Source organism: Cucurbita pepo, chromosome 7, assembly GCF_057944985.1.
Source record: "Cucurbita pepo subsp. pepo isolate OVF chromosome 7, ASM5794498v1, whole genome shotgun sequence".
NCBI classification, from domain to species: Eukaryota; Viridiplantae; Streptophyta; class Magnoliopsida; order Cucurbitales; family Cucurbitaceae; genus Cucurbita; species Cucurbita pepo.
In genome coordinates, this window is record NC_141804.1 from 3,215,114 (window position 1) to 3,232,712 (window position 17,599).

Sequence of the window (17,599 nt, forward strand, 5' to 3'; positions counted from 1 at the left end):
TACTGCTGCCCTCCTACTCTCGCGAGTAGTCATTAATACCTTCCCTTCTTATTTCAATTTTTTTTTTTTGTTTCAGAATATTATATAAAATAATTAAATTTTAGCTTTTTCTTAATATATTAAATTTGCAATTTAAGTCGTTCATGACCGTTGTGGATTTCTCAAATCTTCTTTCTCAACTCCTCCTCTCTGTGTTTCTCCGGCGAAACTCTAACGGTCATTTCTTGGAGAACAGTCCAGACTGAGGGTGAGAGCAAAGATTCCAGACTTCTTCCGTTCAGATTCTTCTGAAATTGGTCGTGATTGAGGTTTATTTGTTTCGGTAAGTGCATGATTCTTGATTTGGATTCATGTTGGGGTGATCTGCGGTGTAAATTTAGGGTTTCAGGGTGCGATTTGAACGGGAATAATGGTTGCTGCTGTATCAATGGCGTTGAATACTAATACCGTGGCTCAGACTCCGAGAGTGCCTCACTCTCAAAACCTTACGAGGCCGCCTCTTTTACCTTCTGACCCCGACAATGGCGCAGCGGCTCGACGGCCCAAATCCCGGGAAGTTACTTCTCGGTACTTGTCATCTTCCACTCCCTCTTCTTCTTCTACATCGGTGCTGAGACGATACCCGTCCCCTTCGGTTTCCGGAACGTCTACTTCGACGTCTGTTCTGACTCCGATGCCGTCGTCGTTTAGGCGGTCGGAATCGGTGGAGAGAACTCAGCGAGGGACTCCTCATCCTAATTCGTTGGATCTCAGATTTGGTCATGCTAATGGAAGGGGTGAGATGTCAGCTGCTCAGAAACTGTTGTTCAATTCGACACGGAGCCTATCGGTTTCTTTCCAGGGCGAATCGTTCCCTTTGCAGGTTAGTAGACCAAAGCCTGCGCCGACTCCTGGTATTCGGAAGGGTACGCCGGAGCCGAGAAAAATAGCCACACCAACAAGAGGTGCTGGTGGCGGCGACCAGACTGAGAATATGAAGCCAGTAGATCAGCAGCGGTGGCACAGTGGTCACCGGCAGGCGAATTGTATGAGCAGGAGTTTGGATTGTGTGGATGAACGGAAGAAGGTCGCTGGTGGGTCTGGGAATGTAGTGAGAGCGCTGCAGAGTTCGTTTGTCGATGACAGGACTTCATTTGATGGAAGACTAAGTTCTGATTCTGCAAATATAGAATCGGAGAAGGCGGTAGAGCCTCTTACTGCAGGAACTTCGGCTGATAGTTTAGACGTTTTGTCCGACCCTCTTGCTTCTGATTCTGAGAGTGTTACACTGGAGGGTGGTGCCGGAAAAGCACAGCGTGGCCCTCGAGTCATGGTGGTTCCGGCGAGAGTTTGGCAAGAGACCAACAATCGGTTGCGACGGCAGCCAGAGACGGGGTGTCCAATATCTAAGAACATTGGAGCAAAATCTTCAGTTCCTTCGAAGGTAAACATTCCCAAGAAGCATTCAATGGATAGTCCAGCATCATCTCCTCGCCAGGTTGCTAATAACATGGAGCCGCCGTCATCTCCTCTGTCCCCAAGTAAACTTTTAGTGTCCTCCATATCATCATCACCTTCAAAAGGAAGCCCATCTCGTGTGAGATGCTCAGTGACAAATGGGTTCAGTAATAACTGGAGTAGCACGCCATCGACTTTGAATTTTGCTAATGATACTCGAAGAGGGAAAATGGGGGATACCCGTATGGCTGATGCACATTCATTGAAGACGTTGTATAACAGGCTTTTACAGTGGCGTTTTGTGAATGCTAGAGCAGAGGCCACCTCTTCGATACAGAGTTTGAATGCAGAGGTATTATTACTTGAAATGGGCATTTTCGTTGCTTTCTTTGGAGAAGAATTGTTGATCCTTTCATTCTGAGTTCTAATTTTTCAATCAACCAATTGGCTGCTTTGTATTATAATCTGTAGAGCTTAATTTCAATCAAGGAATCATCATGTTTGCTTATATTGTTTAATTGTTCCTTATGTCAGAGAAACCTCTTCAGTGCTTGGAATAGTATTTCAAAACTGCGTGAATCTGTTGCAGCTAAAAGACATGAGATGCAATTACTACACCACAAACTGAAGTTGGCTTCTATCCTCAAGTCTCAAGTAAGATAAACGGATGCATTTTCCTCTCTTGACCTCCAAGTTTGCACCTGGAAAATTAGTTAGGCTCATATGTTCTTATTTATCAAAGGAGTTTATGAATCTTCATTAGGTTCTTTGTCTTGTCAATTTTCTTTGCTTAGACTGTGTTAAGTATTGTGTTTTACGAATGTAGATGACATGTTTGGACGAGTTGGATCTTCTGGATGAAGACTTCTCCAGCTCTCTATCAGATATCACAGAAGCTTTGGAAGCTAGAACTCTTCGCTTGCCAGTTGATGAAGGGACTAAGGTTGGTGTCTGTGTGTATGGATGTGTACCATCAAGCTTTTTCCTCATTCTTTGTTTATTTATGTATTTATCTTTTGGTCACAGGCGGAAATCCAGGATGTTAAGGATGCAATTTGTTCAGCAGTTGATGTGATGCAAGCAATGGCACCATCCTTAAGCTCATGGCTAACAAAGGTTGCAATCCCACTCTCAGCTGTTTTTCGTTTCTTTATTCATCATTGTCACATCTGTTCTTCTAGTAGTTGAATTTTCGGAGAGGAGTTCCACATCAACTAATTAAGGGGTTGATCATGGGTTTATAAGTAAAGAATACTATCTCAATTGTTATGAGGCCTTTTAGGAAAACTAAAAGCAAAGAGCAAAGCCATGAGAGCTTATGCTCAAAGGGGACAATATCATACCATCGTGAAGGGTTGTGGTTCCTAACATGGTATTATAGTCATGCCCTTAACTTAGCCATGTCAATAGAATCCTCAAATATCGAACAAAGAAGTTGTGAGTCTCGAAGTTGTAGTCAAAAGTAACTCAAGTGTCGAACAAAGGGTGTACTTTGTTCGATAGGAGGATGGTTGGGAGAGGAGTTGATCATGAGTTTATAAGTAGAGAATACTATCTCAACTAGTATGAGGTCTTTTGTGGAAACCAAAAGTAAAGTCATGAGAGCTTATGGTCAAAAGTGGATAATATCATACCATTGTGGAGGGTCGTGGTTCCTAACAACACAAATGACCGGTGTCCTTTTAACTTTTTTTCTGTTTAATCACACCTGTGAATAATGAACACACACACAGCTTAAACATATGACTAAAAAGCATCTCTCATTGATGATGATAGGTTGGAGAGGTGAACTCTGTGGTATCAAAACTTGCAGATGTTAATGCACATGAGCGTGCTTTGCTCGACCAGTGCAACGATTTATTGTCTACAGTAGCATCTATGCAGGTGTCATTTTGTATCCTCTATATCTCTCTCTCTATCCTGTGTTTTTCTGTCTCTCACATGGAACAAAAAAACTTTTCCAGGTAACAGAGTGCAGCCTGAGAACACAAATATTGCAACTAGAACGCCCGCCCACCAGCTTAACAGAACAAGACACCACAAGGGTATAGGTAGCTGATTGTTGTGTTGTGTGCATTATTAGACCGAAGATCTTGCTAGAGAATCGAAACCCATTCTTTTTTTACTTGAATTCATGAAACAAGAAGCAATAATAGATTCATTGATAGTGTTTGGTCATGAGTGAATCATCAAACTTGATAAACATTCATGGTTGAGGAATTGGCCCTCCCCTGCCCATGTCCTATCATTTATGGATACTATATCGGATAACGGGTGTAAAATTCAACCTCTGACATGCGGGTAGGGACGCAATATTGACACACCTGTACCATTCGGTACTGTCTTTAAAAAACTCATTTTTCAAAGGAGTCGTTTGAGACACTCATTTTGGAACGCTCGCCTTCACTGTGACACACACATGTGCTACAGGGTAGTCCGCCCTCATTGTGACACACACAGGGTAGCTCGCTTGGACAGGGCCTACGGGTGGTAGAGAGCTGACACTATACGTTATCTATTGTACATTTTGCAAAGTAGCAGGTATAGACATGATTTTGGTGAACAGTGTCGTGGAGTATCCGTTCAGTGTCCGATTGACACCAAATTTGTTGAGCTTTCATATTTCATATGGACGGACTTTAACTCTAGAACCACATGCCCAAATTTCCTCCATAACCCCAATTTTCAAGGTTAAGACCCGTTTGCATGCCAACTATGTGTAGTGTGTCTAGAACCACATGCCCAAATTTCCTCTAGAACCCCGACTTTCGTGGTTAAGGCCCAGTCGCATGCCCACTATGTGTGGTGTGTTAGATGATGCACCATCTTCCTCAGTCCCATCATGCCACTCATCTAGGCTCTCACGTAGTCAGATGAGCGTTACTTGAGGCTTGTCACTTCTCTTATCATAACGTGAGGGTCAGAACCTTGTGACACTCAACCTCCCGTCATTTTTTAAATACGTCATACACGTTCATTAATCTAAATAAATGATAATTTAACAATAATTGCATTATCTAACATAGTAGAGATGACCAATAGACCAATTTGTTGGTGGAATTTTCGTTGGAAATTTGGTTGTACCCATTCCTCATAGGTTTGGTAAACTTCCAAGAATATCCACTTGAGTTTGTTAATTTTCTCACCCACTTGCTGGGTTGGCCTATGATGATGACTAATCCCTCTTTCAAGTTGCATTATTCAAATAACTAATAAAAATAAATAAATAAATAAATAACCCATTTTTTTTAATTGAAAAAGAATTAATTGAATTTATGATCACTGATACAGAGTTCCAATCTGAATTAACAAACTCAATTCAACTAATTTTGAATTTCGATTCTAATCCCTATTTTCCCCAATTCAGGAAATGGGTCGTCCTAATTCAGCGAGTTCTCCGGTTCCGGCAGCCAAAACAACCGCGGCTTCTTCGTAGGCAGAGGGCTCTCCACCTCCTGGTCGCCGGCGAACAACAGCTTCGGCGACAGAGCCGCTGACGCCGGGATATTCAGGTCGAAATTCCGATGGCTATGGCTGACGGTATGTGTCGAACCCACTCCTTCAGACGAAGTCATCGTAATCCCACTATAGCTCTGACGATTCCCGAAGGCGGCAGAGCCGCCTTCGTAGTGGCGGCGCTTGTGTCCACCCAAGGCCTGCCCAGTGGGAAACGACTTATGACAAACATTACAGACATGAGCCCTTCCACCAGAGGTAGACGTGGTGGTACTCGACGTGGCACCGGAGACCGACGTGGACTGGTCGTCGACAGAAGCCGGTTTCCGGTGGCTAGTTTTGTGGCCACCGAGAGCTTGGTAAGAGGAAAAGACCTTGTCACAAAGTGGACAGTTATAGGCAGACTTGACGGTAGCCACCGGCTTGGGTGGAGAGGGAGAGGCGCCGCCGCGGGCAAGCATGATGAGACAGAGAGCAAGATACTCTTCTTCAGAGGGAGCGCCGTCGAGAGATGGGCGGGGGGAACGCTTGCGCTTGACCCAGGGCTTGAGAGGCTTGTCGAAGGGAGGGGGGGCGGCCATGGTCGGGGAATTGAGAGCTTCGAGCGCCATAGGTGAAGGAAGGGTTCGAATTGGGGAGTTTCAGAGGAATTGAAGAATTCGGAATTTGAGGAGAGAGAGAGGGAGGCGGAGGGATTTATAGAGAGAGAGAGAGAAACAGAGGAAGGAAGTTACGGTGGAAGGACGGCAAGGCAAACACGTTTTGGTTTTAGATGGCGGCGGCTGAGGTTCACTCCAATTCAGTCAAACTTTTGACCCACTGGCTGCGCTGACTTTTTCAACTGCCTTCCACGTAATCCTTTGACTAACTATATCTATCGACCTAAATAATTCTAAATTTTAGTGAACATTTTCTTGGAGAACGTTAGAATTTGGTCCCGACGTTTTTAGTGTTGAGTTATGGAACGTGATGTTTACGTTTATTACCGTGGATTTTTTCCATCATCTTGGTGTTACTGTGTATATTTCTTCATGTTTTTTCTTTTATTCTGTATGTTTTTCATCTCGATGGATGTGGTGTTATGGCTAAAGCTGTGCCAGCTTCTTGTAGATTGAACTCTTTTCTCTTTAATTTAGGATTCGAGTTGTTTTTGGGTGGGATGGTCGGAATGAGCTTCTAACTAGTGGCAATGAAGTTCTTGGTAATTAAGAAGGGGAAGGAAAATCTCCGCTCTATTTAGTGTGGAGTTGGAAGTCAAAGTTTTGACAGTGGCAAAAACGCCGTCGTTTTAGTGGCGAGGATTTGGCATGTGCAAATAGAATAAAATTAGAGGCGGCGTCGGCATTTGGGATGGAAAATTCGTTGTTATTATATTACATTGATGTGAGGTGAGCTACCCATAAGCCCAACCAAACCAAACCATATGGGTTAATTGTTTCAAATAAAATCTTAAATTAATAATTATATATAACGAATTAATTTAGATATCCCATTTGAAATTTATAGTTATTTTCTCGAAAATGGAGGAATTTACGCCGAAGATCGAACCCAAAAAATCCATCATCATAGGAGTGATTTTGTTTCGTCGATTTAGGGTACATCAGCGCACGTTTGAGCTCGTTTCTGTGGGAGAAAGATTCGTAGAGGATTATACTAAGGCGAGGTTGAACCAATTAAGACGAAGGAGTCATGACCGAAGAGAACCATATTCAATTCCCACACCGAAGTCTTCTAGACCTCTTAAGGCATCAAAGGTCAAAATAACTTGAAATAGCTTATAATTTTTTTTTTAATCTTCTAGAACTGATCGATACATGTCTAGAGCACTCAAATAAATGGGTGAAGATGGATTTGCAGTGGATTAAAAATATTTTTAAATACATATAAACCTTTTTAAACATTTATTTGGGTTCATGCACCATTTTAAGTGGGAAATGATTCATGTTCTACTTTTGAATATAAAGTATAAGTTATTGAAATAAAATGAACCAACTATGGTGCCAGCATAGGTCCATTCTGATAAATCAAGTGTCATTAGAAGTTAGTTGACGATTCTTTAATGGTCCTATATCTAGCAAAATACAGTAATTAAAAAAAAAAAACGCTCTTAATTTGGTGTTTATGTGGGTCATTCTTGTAAATCCGGATGCCACTGGAGGCTGACCCTCTAGTGGAGATAAACCTAAGGAGAGAACATAAGGGGAGAACCCGTAGCTGAATCAACCATGGTGCCTACACGAGTCAATTCTATGAGATATAGTATCTATAATAGTCCAAACCCACTTGCAAACAAATACAGTCTTTTTTGAGATTTTCTCAAATTTTTTAAAACGAGTATGTTAGGAGAAGTTTACACATCCTTATGAATAATGGTTCGTTTTTCTCTTCAACTCATATGAGATTTCACGATCCAATCAATACAATAGTTTGAAGAAAAAAAAAATTGTTATTGAAAATAAATTAAAAAATATAAATTATCTAAAAAATTGTACTCACATTCTCCACGTGGCTTTCTCGAATGTCTCCAAATTTACTGGACCAAATTGCCCTCCATAATTCTCTATTAAATATTTAATTTTTATGGAAAAAAAAAAAAAAGAAAAATCCACGCTAAACGAGTCAAGATTCAATTTATTTCTCCTTCATTTTGGTTTCTAGTTCCGATCACAGCCGGCGATGGAAGCAGCCTCGAATCTCAGTTCCTCACTTCCCCTTTCGCCGTCGCGCTACAGGACCACCGCCGTCTTAACTCGTTTTCAGCGGATCGCTTCTTTATCCACAGCCGCCGCCGGAGCTCTCCCGTCGTGTCGCACACATTTGACTCGCCTTCATCAGCGTCGATCCGCGATTTTGCCTCTACGTTGCAATGGTAATTCGAATTTCCGATCTGTTGTGTAAGGTCAATATTCCTCGACGCAGGTCAAAATTGAACTCCTCGCGGAAAAGTTCGGTAATGGGGGTAAGGAACTTTTTAAACGATGGGCAATTTGGTCATATGTGGGTTCTCCGCTTGTTGCTCCAACGTATAAGAAATAATAAATTAAACCTATGGTTTCCGTATTGGCCGCTGCCTTTCTCTCTTTCTCTCTGGTCTTACCTCCCTTGAACTGGGTTTTGATCGAGTGTCCGGCGGCTGTTTGGCAGTGCGGGAGACGGTGTCGGATCAAGAAATGGCGTCTATTGATGTAGAAGACCCACGCATAGCCAAAATCGCCAAGGCCATTCGAGTTATCCCTGATTTTCCCAAACCAGGTACCCATCTCGTTCTTGGCTGATGGGTATTTTGTTGGTAAGGGCTAAATTTCTTTGGGCTGAACATTATCTTCCTTCTTTTGGTAGGGATTTTGTTTCAGGACATTACGACGTTGCTTCTTGATACCAAGGCCTTCAGGGACACTATTGATTTGTTCGTGGAGAGGTACAGAGGGAAAGATATCACTGTGGTTGCTGGTAAATTCTAGTTTCAAAAGGGTGTCATTTAGATCAGGAAGTAATTTTGTAGTTTAACTTGAAGTGAACCAATTGATCTTGTTTGTTCTGTAGGGATTGAGGCGAGGGGTTTCATTTTTGGACCTCCCATAGCTCTGGCTATTGGTGCAAAATTTGTTCCCATGAGAAAACCCAAGAAGTTGCCTGGTACAATCTTGTGCTTGACTCGCGTTTGTTTGTGGCCTTGTGAATCTATTTGTAGTTTCAGCTATCTAGAAACTTTTTAATTTTTAACTAGATTATAGCATAATGTTTCTGGATAGGATTTGCTTTGGGCCTTTCCTGGGTAGCTTAGGTGGAGGGCAAAGAAGGCCCCCTTCCGGGGGTCCGAGCCATTAATGAGATACAACTCTTGGAATAGCTAGAGTTCTAACCTTGTGTCAGGACCTACAGGCGAAGAAGGCCCCCTTCTAGGGGGCCTGAGCTATCAGTGAGATACCACTCTAGAAGAGCTATAGTTCTAACCTTGTGTCAGGACCTACGGGCGAAGAAGGCCCCCTTCCGGGGGGGCCTGAGCCATCAATGAGATACCACCCTGAAAGAGTTAGAACTGAGCTAGAATTCTAACCTTGTATCAGGACCTACAGGTGAAGAGGGGCCCGAGCCACTAGTGAGTTACCACTCTAGAAGAGCTAGAATTCTAACCTTGTGTCCGTGCCAAAGGTTTCCTCGGGCTAGACAGAGATTGGCCCTCGAGTGCCAAAAACTCTTCATGCATATGCTATTAAGTTTAATGTTTGCTATCTTTAACCCGATGGTAAAGAAGCAAGCAATCTGCATGCCTTAGACGTATTCTAGTTTCTAATGCAAGAAACTTGGAGCCTTTAATCGATGTTCCAAGTTACTTTGGTACAATGATACTCAAGAAACTGGATAGTGGCTATTGTGTTGGATTGTCATGGTTAATTTATCTTTGAATACACATGTAAGTAATGATTCTGTTTCTGAAATGCATGTTTACAGGTGAAGTCATTTCAGAAGAGTACTCTTTAGAGTATGGAACAGATAAAATTGAGATGCATGTAGGAGCTGTTGAAGCTGGAGAACGCGCTCTTGTGATAGATGATCTCATTGCAACTGGGGGAACCTTGTGTGCAGCAATAAGACTACTTGGTAGGTTATTTTTAGAGCCAACTTGTTATATTACTTTTTAGCTGATAATGCACAGGCCAGCTAAATAAACCAGCGATGCATTGCGTTTTACTCTTATGTACTCGATGTCATTATCATGGCTGTGATTTTCGAACTTGCTCAGTTCTAGGCCTCAGCTTATTCATTGAATATGGTTAACTGTTATTGTGATTGCGCTTTGGTTTCTATGAAATTTGCTCAGCTTCATTCTTAAGTTGCTGAGAATCTGCTGAGAAATGATAATTCTTTTCTGACTCATGGCTGTGTTGTAGATAGAACCTTAATGTGAGATCCCACATCGGTTGGGGAGGAGAACGAAGCATTCTTTATAAGGGTGTAGAAACCTCCCCTAGCAGACGCATTTTAAAAACCTTGAGGAGAAACCCAAAAGGGAAAGCCCAAAGAGGACAATATCTGCTAGTGGTGGGCTTCGGTCATTACAAATGGTATTAGAGCCAGACACTGGGCAGTGTGCCAGCGAGGACGTTGAGCCTCGAAAAGAGGTGGACACCAGGCGGTGTGCCAGGGAGGACGCTGGGCCTCGAAGGAGGGTGGATTGTGAGATCCCTTTACTGGAGAGAGGAAGGAGTGCTAACGAGGACGTTGAGCCCCGAAGGTGGGTGGATTGTGAGATCCCACATCAGTTGGGGAGGAGAACCAAACATTCTTTATGAGGGTGTGGAAACCTTTTCCTCGCATATGCGTTTTTAAAACTTTGAGGTAAAGCCTAAAGAGGACAATATTTGCTAGCGGTGGGCTTGGGCCGTTACACTTACTATTTTAAACTTTTCTTTAAAGAGTGTAAAGTTATCTTGTTCATGATCTCCTGTTGGTTATATTAATCGGTTGTTATCTATTTATGACAGAGCGAGTTGGCGTGGATGTGGTCGAGTGTGCTTGTGTGATTGAGCTGCACGGACTAAAGGTAAGCCTTTGGAAAAATCTGAGAACAGACCAAAACCTTGTAGTAGACTACTAGTTACAGAACTTCCCATGGATTCTGTCTAGTTGTATGTTTATGACATGATGAGTACTCTCATTTTCATTAGTCTCGAAACCGACTTTAGCCATTTCTTCGTCTTGAATTTTATCAGGGTCGTGAAAGATTGGGAGACAAACCTCTGTTTGTTCTAGTTAACGCAGCAGCATGATCGCAGAGCCTTCTTCTGTAACACGACGTGTTCGGTAATGACAATATTATCACGTATCGCTGCAAGAAGTTGAAGTTTCAAAGTAATGCATAATTTTGAAGCCGAGAGTGTTGCTAGAAATAAAAGGGCTGGTATTAATTTTGAATATCTGCAGAAACTTCTTTATTTTGAAGTTAAGTAGTTTATATGTCTTTCTTTCTCTGAATATGCCTTATTTGAATGAGTTTATAATGATCACTCTTTTCCCAAGCCAATGTGGAACCTTGTATGTACTCCTAGCAATCTTCCCCTTGAAGGTAGTACCTTTTTAGGCTTCTTTGTCGACTTGATCCGACCAATATCTTGTACGACTGCGAATCACATTGTGGGATATTCCCTAATGGTGACGATGACGATCACCTATCGCATCATCTACCACCTCCCCTCGAACGAAGATCTACTCCTCTATTGGGGAGAGTTATTACTTGCTTGTCACCCAAATCACTTTTTGTTTGATGAGGGACCATCCCAATGTTTTAGGAATGTAAAGCGGTAACGGTCCAAGCCCAACGCTAACAGATATTGTTTGTTTTGACCCGTTATGTATCGTCATTAGTTTCATGGTTTCAAAACGCAAAGAGGACATTAGACATAACGGTTACGTATCTGCTAGCTCATTGTGGTTACGTATCGTTGTTAGCTCAAAAAGGATAATATTTGTTAGCGATGGACTTAAGTTGTTACAAATGCTCACTAACTCTCTTTATTTAGAACTTAAAATATCTTCGATACACAATTTGGTTTATACTAGGTTCTTATGCTAATTGACATGTCCATTTTGGACATAAACTTTGTACTAATGGAGATAATTATCTTTTACTTCTATACTCAGGATCATAGGATTTCTTTGGGGAGCTGTAATGGCCTAACTCTACCGCTAGTAAATATTGTTCTCTTTAGGCTTGCTTTTTCTTTTGGGCTTTCCCTCAAGGTTTTTAAAACGGGAGAGAAAGGTTTCCATACCCTCGAAAAGGGTGTTTTATTTCCCCTCCAACTAATGTGGGATCTCACAATTAACCCCCTTTAGGGACCCGTGTCCTCGTCAGTACTCGTTCCTTTATTCAATCGATGTGGGACCCTCCCCCAATCCACCCCCTTCAGGGCCCAGCGTCTTTGCTGGCACATCGTCTCGTGTCCACCCCTCTTTGAAGCTCAGTCTTCTTGCTGGCACATCACCCATCTCGTGTCCACCCCTCTTCGAAACTCAGTCTTCTTGCTGGCACATCACCCAGAGTCTAGCTCTGATACCATTTGTAATGCCTCAAGTCTGCTAGATACCATTTGTAATGTCCCAAGTCTACCGTTAGCAAACATTGTCTCTTTGGACTTTTCCTCAAAGTTTTTAAAACGCGTGCTATGGCTAAAAAGGGTGTTTCATTCCCCTCTCCAACGGGACGTGGGATCTCACTTGAGCTCTCTTTCCTTTTCTTTTTGCTTTTGTCATTTCTTTATATATATAACATACATATCTGTTTTTTCTTATCCCACCCTCTTGAAATTGAATTATAAATTTAAATTTAATGTTTTAGAATAAATAAATATATATTAAAAAATAAATCTTTTTTAATAAAAGAGATAAAAACAATCTAATTCCATCCGACTTACGATATATATATATATATATATATATTACCGTTAGATCGAATTCATTATTTAATAACATTTATTTGAGTTGAATCAAAATATATCTAAATGCAATCATAAATACATTGAGTTTGCCATAGGTGTGCTTCGTCTATATGACTCGAGCCGTACTAGAATTTAGAAGAAAAAAAAATAACACAACCAATAAAAAGAGAAGTCATTAATTAATATAAACGAATAATTTAGGTGAGAATTAAGAATTAATACATTTATTAAATTAGAATTATCTTGATACAAGTTTCTTTCCAATCCATATAATTTGTTTTTAATAATCGGACGACTTGACATTAATATAAATTAATTATCCTTTTTTTCAAAATTAAAAAAAAAAACACATAATAATTAATGATATTAGTTTTCTATATATATAAACAATTTAATATGATAATTTAGAAACAATAGATAATTAAAACGCTAATTAATTAACAAATATGTGTTCAATATTTAAAGCTTGCATGAATAATGCTGTTTATATATTAATTCAATTCTGTGTCACTTCAGGCTTAAATAAATATATTTTTTTTCAATGTCGGAAAATTACAAGAATGTGTATTTTCTATTTTTTTTATTTAAAAAATATTCATATGATTAGCGATTCACGTCATTTTTTATTATCTTAAAAAAAAAAATTCAAACCTCTAACTTTTAAAGATCTATAAATTAACTAACGGAGTTTGAAATATTAAAAACTTTAATCGTAAAATTGTTTGGTTTATATATCTCTAATGTGTTTTGTTTCCGTCACCTAAATAGTTGTTATTACTATTCAATTATTAATTTATTAGTAAAAAACCTAATTAGTATTTTTGTGGTGTTTTTCTTAGATTTAAAAATTATGTTTTCTACGTATAGATTAATTTTATATTTTATTTTCTATGGTTTAAAGTCTTTTATCAACAAAACGTATACATTAAAAAGTTTTTTTTAAATGACTATTTAAAAAAAAAGAATAATAAATAGAAAAAAATATCCGGCAGGAAATTCCTAATTCGATCATTGCAAAAATAAATAGAAAAATTTCGCAGAGACGGAAGATGAAATAGGTGGTAGGGACGGGATTGGGGAAAGTTTTCTCATCCCGTCGTGCCCAATAAATACCTCTAATTCAAGAGTAAACTTTCCCCGGTCTATAGAAAATAAAAGAAAATAAAAGGTTAAATTAAAATTTAAGTTCCACATTTATACCTACAAAGTTAGCATGAATGTGCGATCTCTAAGAATACTTTACACTGCTATATGATTATTATGTGGGCGAAATCAAGGATCTTCGAGGGTCGCTCCCTCTTGTATTTTGATGACTTTATGAACTTATTAGAGAGAGGCCGACTATTCTAATAGTGTTCTTGTCTTAGATGATAATTTACATAATGGTATAATAAGAGTTTTTAGAGTTCGAGCTATGATGACATATAAAGACGTAATCAAACTACTTTTGAACCTAGAACCATAAGAACGCGGTTAGTGCAAAAGGATGAAAATTTTAGAGTTTACCGAGTTAGAACCCTAAGTTGAGCTCAAGTTAGTAAAATCGAAATGCTAGTTTTTTAAAAAGAAACTTATAACTCATGTATATTTAGGTATAAGCAAGACTCGTGAGTAAGTAAAGACAAGTATGAATTTTATGACTGTTTAAACGAGCTGTCATAGTTTCTTATGATATAAGACACGATTGTTGAGCTCCAATGAGTTAAAGAACATGAACTCTAACATGCTACTTGTGTCACACTTTTGTATGGATCGGTAAAGAGCTAGTTATGTTATCCAATGACTCGAACAACCCTAAGAAATTGATGAAATATTATTAGAGAATGAAAGCCATACTAGAAACTTAAGTGAGTCAAGAACTTCGAATAACTCAAGTAAGGTTAACGAGTCCTACCCGTAGTAGAAAACCTATAATCAAGAATATAGGTCATTATTATCAGAGGCGTATTAGTTAGACAAATGATATGTTTATGGATTCAATATAAGAAGAACGTTTAATTAAAGGCTTATCGACGAACTACTCAATGAGTATATTTATATATTCACTTGTGTTGCTTTTCTTTCTTACAGATGAAATTAGAGATACTGACCGATGATTGGAGCGTGATAAGGCTGAGAGGCTATACAGTTTGTTTAGATCAGAGTCGTTTTTCTAGATTTCTATTGTGATTCGTAATTATTATTATTTTTTTTTAATTTCTCTGTGAACTTTCCTTTTACAACTAATTTTAGGGAGACTACAAGGAAAGAGTAACAATATAAGTGACTCGTCTCGTTAAAGAGTTATGCAACAATATCTTAGCTCAACTCAACATCACATTAATCTAAACACCGACTTACGCATCGAAACATGTTAAACATAACGCTACACCATCACGATAAAGATGGAGCTGACGTAGATTTAAGATTAGATTCGATAAATAAAAGATAGTATTTTCTAATAATAATTTATAAAATATAGAGTAATATAATAAAAAGAGGAAATGGACAAAAAGAGGAATTACACGTGGAACTGTTGAAGAATGCGAATCCGAGTTGGCCAAAAAATTGAACACAATGCGAGAGTCTTGGAGGATCAATTTCCCTTTTGTCATTCCCACGTGGAGAATCAACCAAGACGAAGACCAAACACACGTGGAAGACCCCTACACGCCATGTCCACGTACGCACATTAAACAAATCCAAACAAAATACTTCAAAAATACGGTTTCGGTTTTAAGCCCGTACGTAGATTATGGACTCTTTTTCTTTAAATTGGAGCCTCGGTATAGTCTTGGAAGGAAATATTGAATGCCGGTTGGTGCTCTGACGTCGGTCGAACAAAAATTGATCAGGATCGAAACCATTTTCAAGTGCTGGCTACCAATCATACGTGTCGGAGTCATCGCGTTTGAACATTCTTCATAACAATATCGAAAAAATATCAACCGTGACTCAATTTTTTTTTCACGCTCGTACTTCAATCGACCCAATTAATTTATATATATATATATAATAATTTTAAAATTGTGTGTCGGAAATTAATATTGTGAAGGCGTGGGTTTGGTTTGAAAGGTCGTGCAATGGGCGGCGCAATTCCCGAAGACAAAAGAAAACGAGTGGTCCGGCAAATGCGCCGGAATCTGCGGCGGAGAAGAATGACGACACTGTTGAATAACGGACCCCTCCCTCCTTCCATCATGGGGTCCGTTTACAATATTGTGATATTTCGAGGGCCTAAATGAAAAATCAAGACTCCATTATTTTATTTATTTTTTTATTTAATAAAATCTTGTCGGCAAGCTGATTTTCACGCATAATTTTAATTAGTTGATTTTTTTTTTTAATTTAAAATAATTATAATAATGTATAGGGTAGTACTGTCATTTGACTTGCTTCTAACCATTATTATATGCCAACGTGTTTGACTTATGGATTAAGCTTTAATAATAATCCAATTTTAAAAGTCAAACTTATATTTATTTATTCTAAACAAATTTAGATAATTAACTTATATATTATATTATGTAATTTTACTCCGGTTTAGGCTAACATGGTAACTCGCTTTATTGTTGACTTGGTTGGATGACTTAATTGTTGTATGAACGACGTGTACCCTATGGCCCCTGCACATGTCATGATTTTATGATTGTTTGATGTATGTGATGTTATGTTTATGCTATGTTATAAAATATGTCATGAATGGTTATGTTATGGGATTATGTTATGTTATCGAAGTTGTATGATGCATGAACCTCTATATGCCAGGTAAGCTATGTAATAAATTCACTCGTGGCTTATGAGACATTAGAAAGCATAAAGCCATGTACGTTAATTACAAAAGATATGAAAAGCGTTAAGTTATGAAAAGAATAGAGGTATGACTTGCATTATACGTATTTATCAATGAATTGATACTATGTGACCTCATGCATATTGTATGTCACATGTATTGATATGTTTCTCTATTATGATAAGTACAAACGCGTACATTACGATATCTATGTTTTGTCATGATATCATACAAGCTCCTTTTTCTCTGTGGTTCCGACATTGTGAGTGTGCGCTAGCTAAAGGGCAGGCCTAGGGGTATGTCTACGCTTGTCTGGTGAGTCCATGTATGCATGCACGAGTCGTGTGTAAAGAAGTACTACACATTCAAATTGGCTATGAAATGTTTTCATTACTTTGAACTTGTTACTTTCGTTTCCGCTACTTCATTGTGGTTTTAGGAACGTTTAAGTTCATGATATCATTTATGTAATGTTTTAAATGAATTTTTTCACTTAGTTATATCACGCATATAGTTACATCTCTATTTTATTAAGAAAAATAAGGTAATTACATAGATATAACTTAGGGAAAAAAAAATCTTTTGTGGGCGGGATAGGTCTTTAAGGTGTAATGTTACAAACTAAAAAAAGTACCAAATTCAACCTCCTTAGCCTCGACCCATCCATGCTCGATCGTCTAAGTGAGACATGTCTCAAGCCTGCCCCCAACTTAGGATGTCCGTGTTTAATTTGATATGTCTCACTTTTAACTTAATTCACACAGAAAATGTCAAAATTCTACGAGACTTCTTATAGAAATCTTCCTATCTTCAATTCAAAGAAGATAAGCTCTTTCTCGTACTAAAAAATATTGTTACACTCTGGGACAATCATATAACTGTCTTTTTTTTTTTCCTCTTTTTTTGTAGACCATGTTTTTCCAAAAAAGAAAAAAAAAACAATTTCTTTTGAATTTCCTTTGTTGAAATATTGTCACCGAAAACTAGCTGGTATTTACTATTTATTTTGAGTCTCCTTTTCGCCCGTGATTGAATTAGCTTGTAGTTAAAATTTATTGATCACAAATTCGACAAAGAGAACATACTTGAGTCGGAAATTATTCCAAAGTAAATCTGTATTTTTACGACAACTCTCAAAAAATAGATTATGAAAATGTCATTGAACAGAATTCAAACATAATCCCCACTCTCTAAACATAACCCTTGTGATATGATAACTTTAGCGAGTTGAATCTAAGAACCTCACATCTCGCATGAATATGCAAACTCCTCGATCACAAATACTAAAACCCTAAAATCAAGTTGACTTCATTCTAAATGGCTATAACCCTCGAAAATTTAATCTAAATATCTTATTAAGAATTATATAAAATATAAAAAAAAAAAATCCTAAAATAATAAGCAATTCCCCCGAAGAAAAATAATATACGGACAACAAACAACAAATATAATAAATCATATCAAACTTGAATGATTTTAAGCATACAACCGAGTA

The 17,599-nt window shown here is 38.6% G+C and overlaps 3 protein-coding genes across 3 annotated transcripts; 2 read left to right on the top strand and 1 right to left on the bottom strand.

Moving 5' to 3' along the window:
• The first annotated feature begins 128 nt into the window (after positions 1–128).
• On the top strand, positions 129–3,602 carry LOC111798253 (QWRF motif-containing protein 2). The gene is made up of 6 exons (XM_087125493.1): positions 129–1,789; positions 1,972–2,091; positions 2,264–2,380; positions 2,464–2,553; positions 3,214–3,321; positions 3,402–3,602. The coding sequence occupies exons 1-6, from the start codon at positions 410–412 to the stop codon at positions 3,486–3,488; spliced, it is 1,902 nt and encodes a 633-aa protein (XP_086981619.1). The 5' UTR covers positions 129–409; the 3' UTR covers positions 3,489–3,602.
• A 1,062-nt stretch (positions 3,603–4,664) lies between these two features.
• On the bottom strand, positions 4,665–5,660 carry LOC111785099 (zinc finger protein AZF3). The gene has a single exon (XM_023665574.2). The coding sequence runs from the start codon at positions 5,502–5,504 to the stop codon at positions 4,818–4,820; it is 687 nt and encodes a 228-aa protein (XP_023521342.2). The 5' UTR covers positions 5,505–5,660; the 3' UTR covers positions 4,665–4,817.
• A 1,841-nt stretch (positions 5,661–7,501) lies between these two features.
• Positions 7,502–10,918, top strand: LOC111785094 (adenine phosphoribosyltransferase 1). The gene is made up of 7 exons (XM_023665570.2): positions 7,502–7,762; positions 8,038–8,145; positions 8,233–8,343; positions 8,437–8,529; positions 9,346–9,495; positions 10,380–10,438; positions 10,608–10,918. The coding sequence occupies exons 1-7, from the start codon at positions 7,570–7,572 to the stop codon at positions 10,662–10,664; spliced, it is 771 nt and encodes a 256-aa protein (XP_023521338.2). The 5' UTR covers positions 7,502–7,569; the 3' UTR covers positions 10,665–10,918.
• The last annotated feature ends 6,681 nt before the right edge of the window (positions 10,919–17,599 follow it).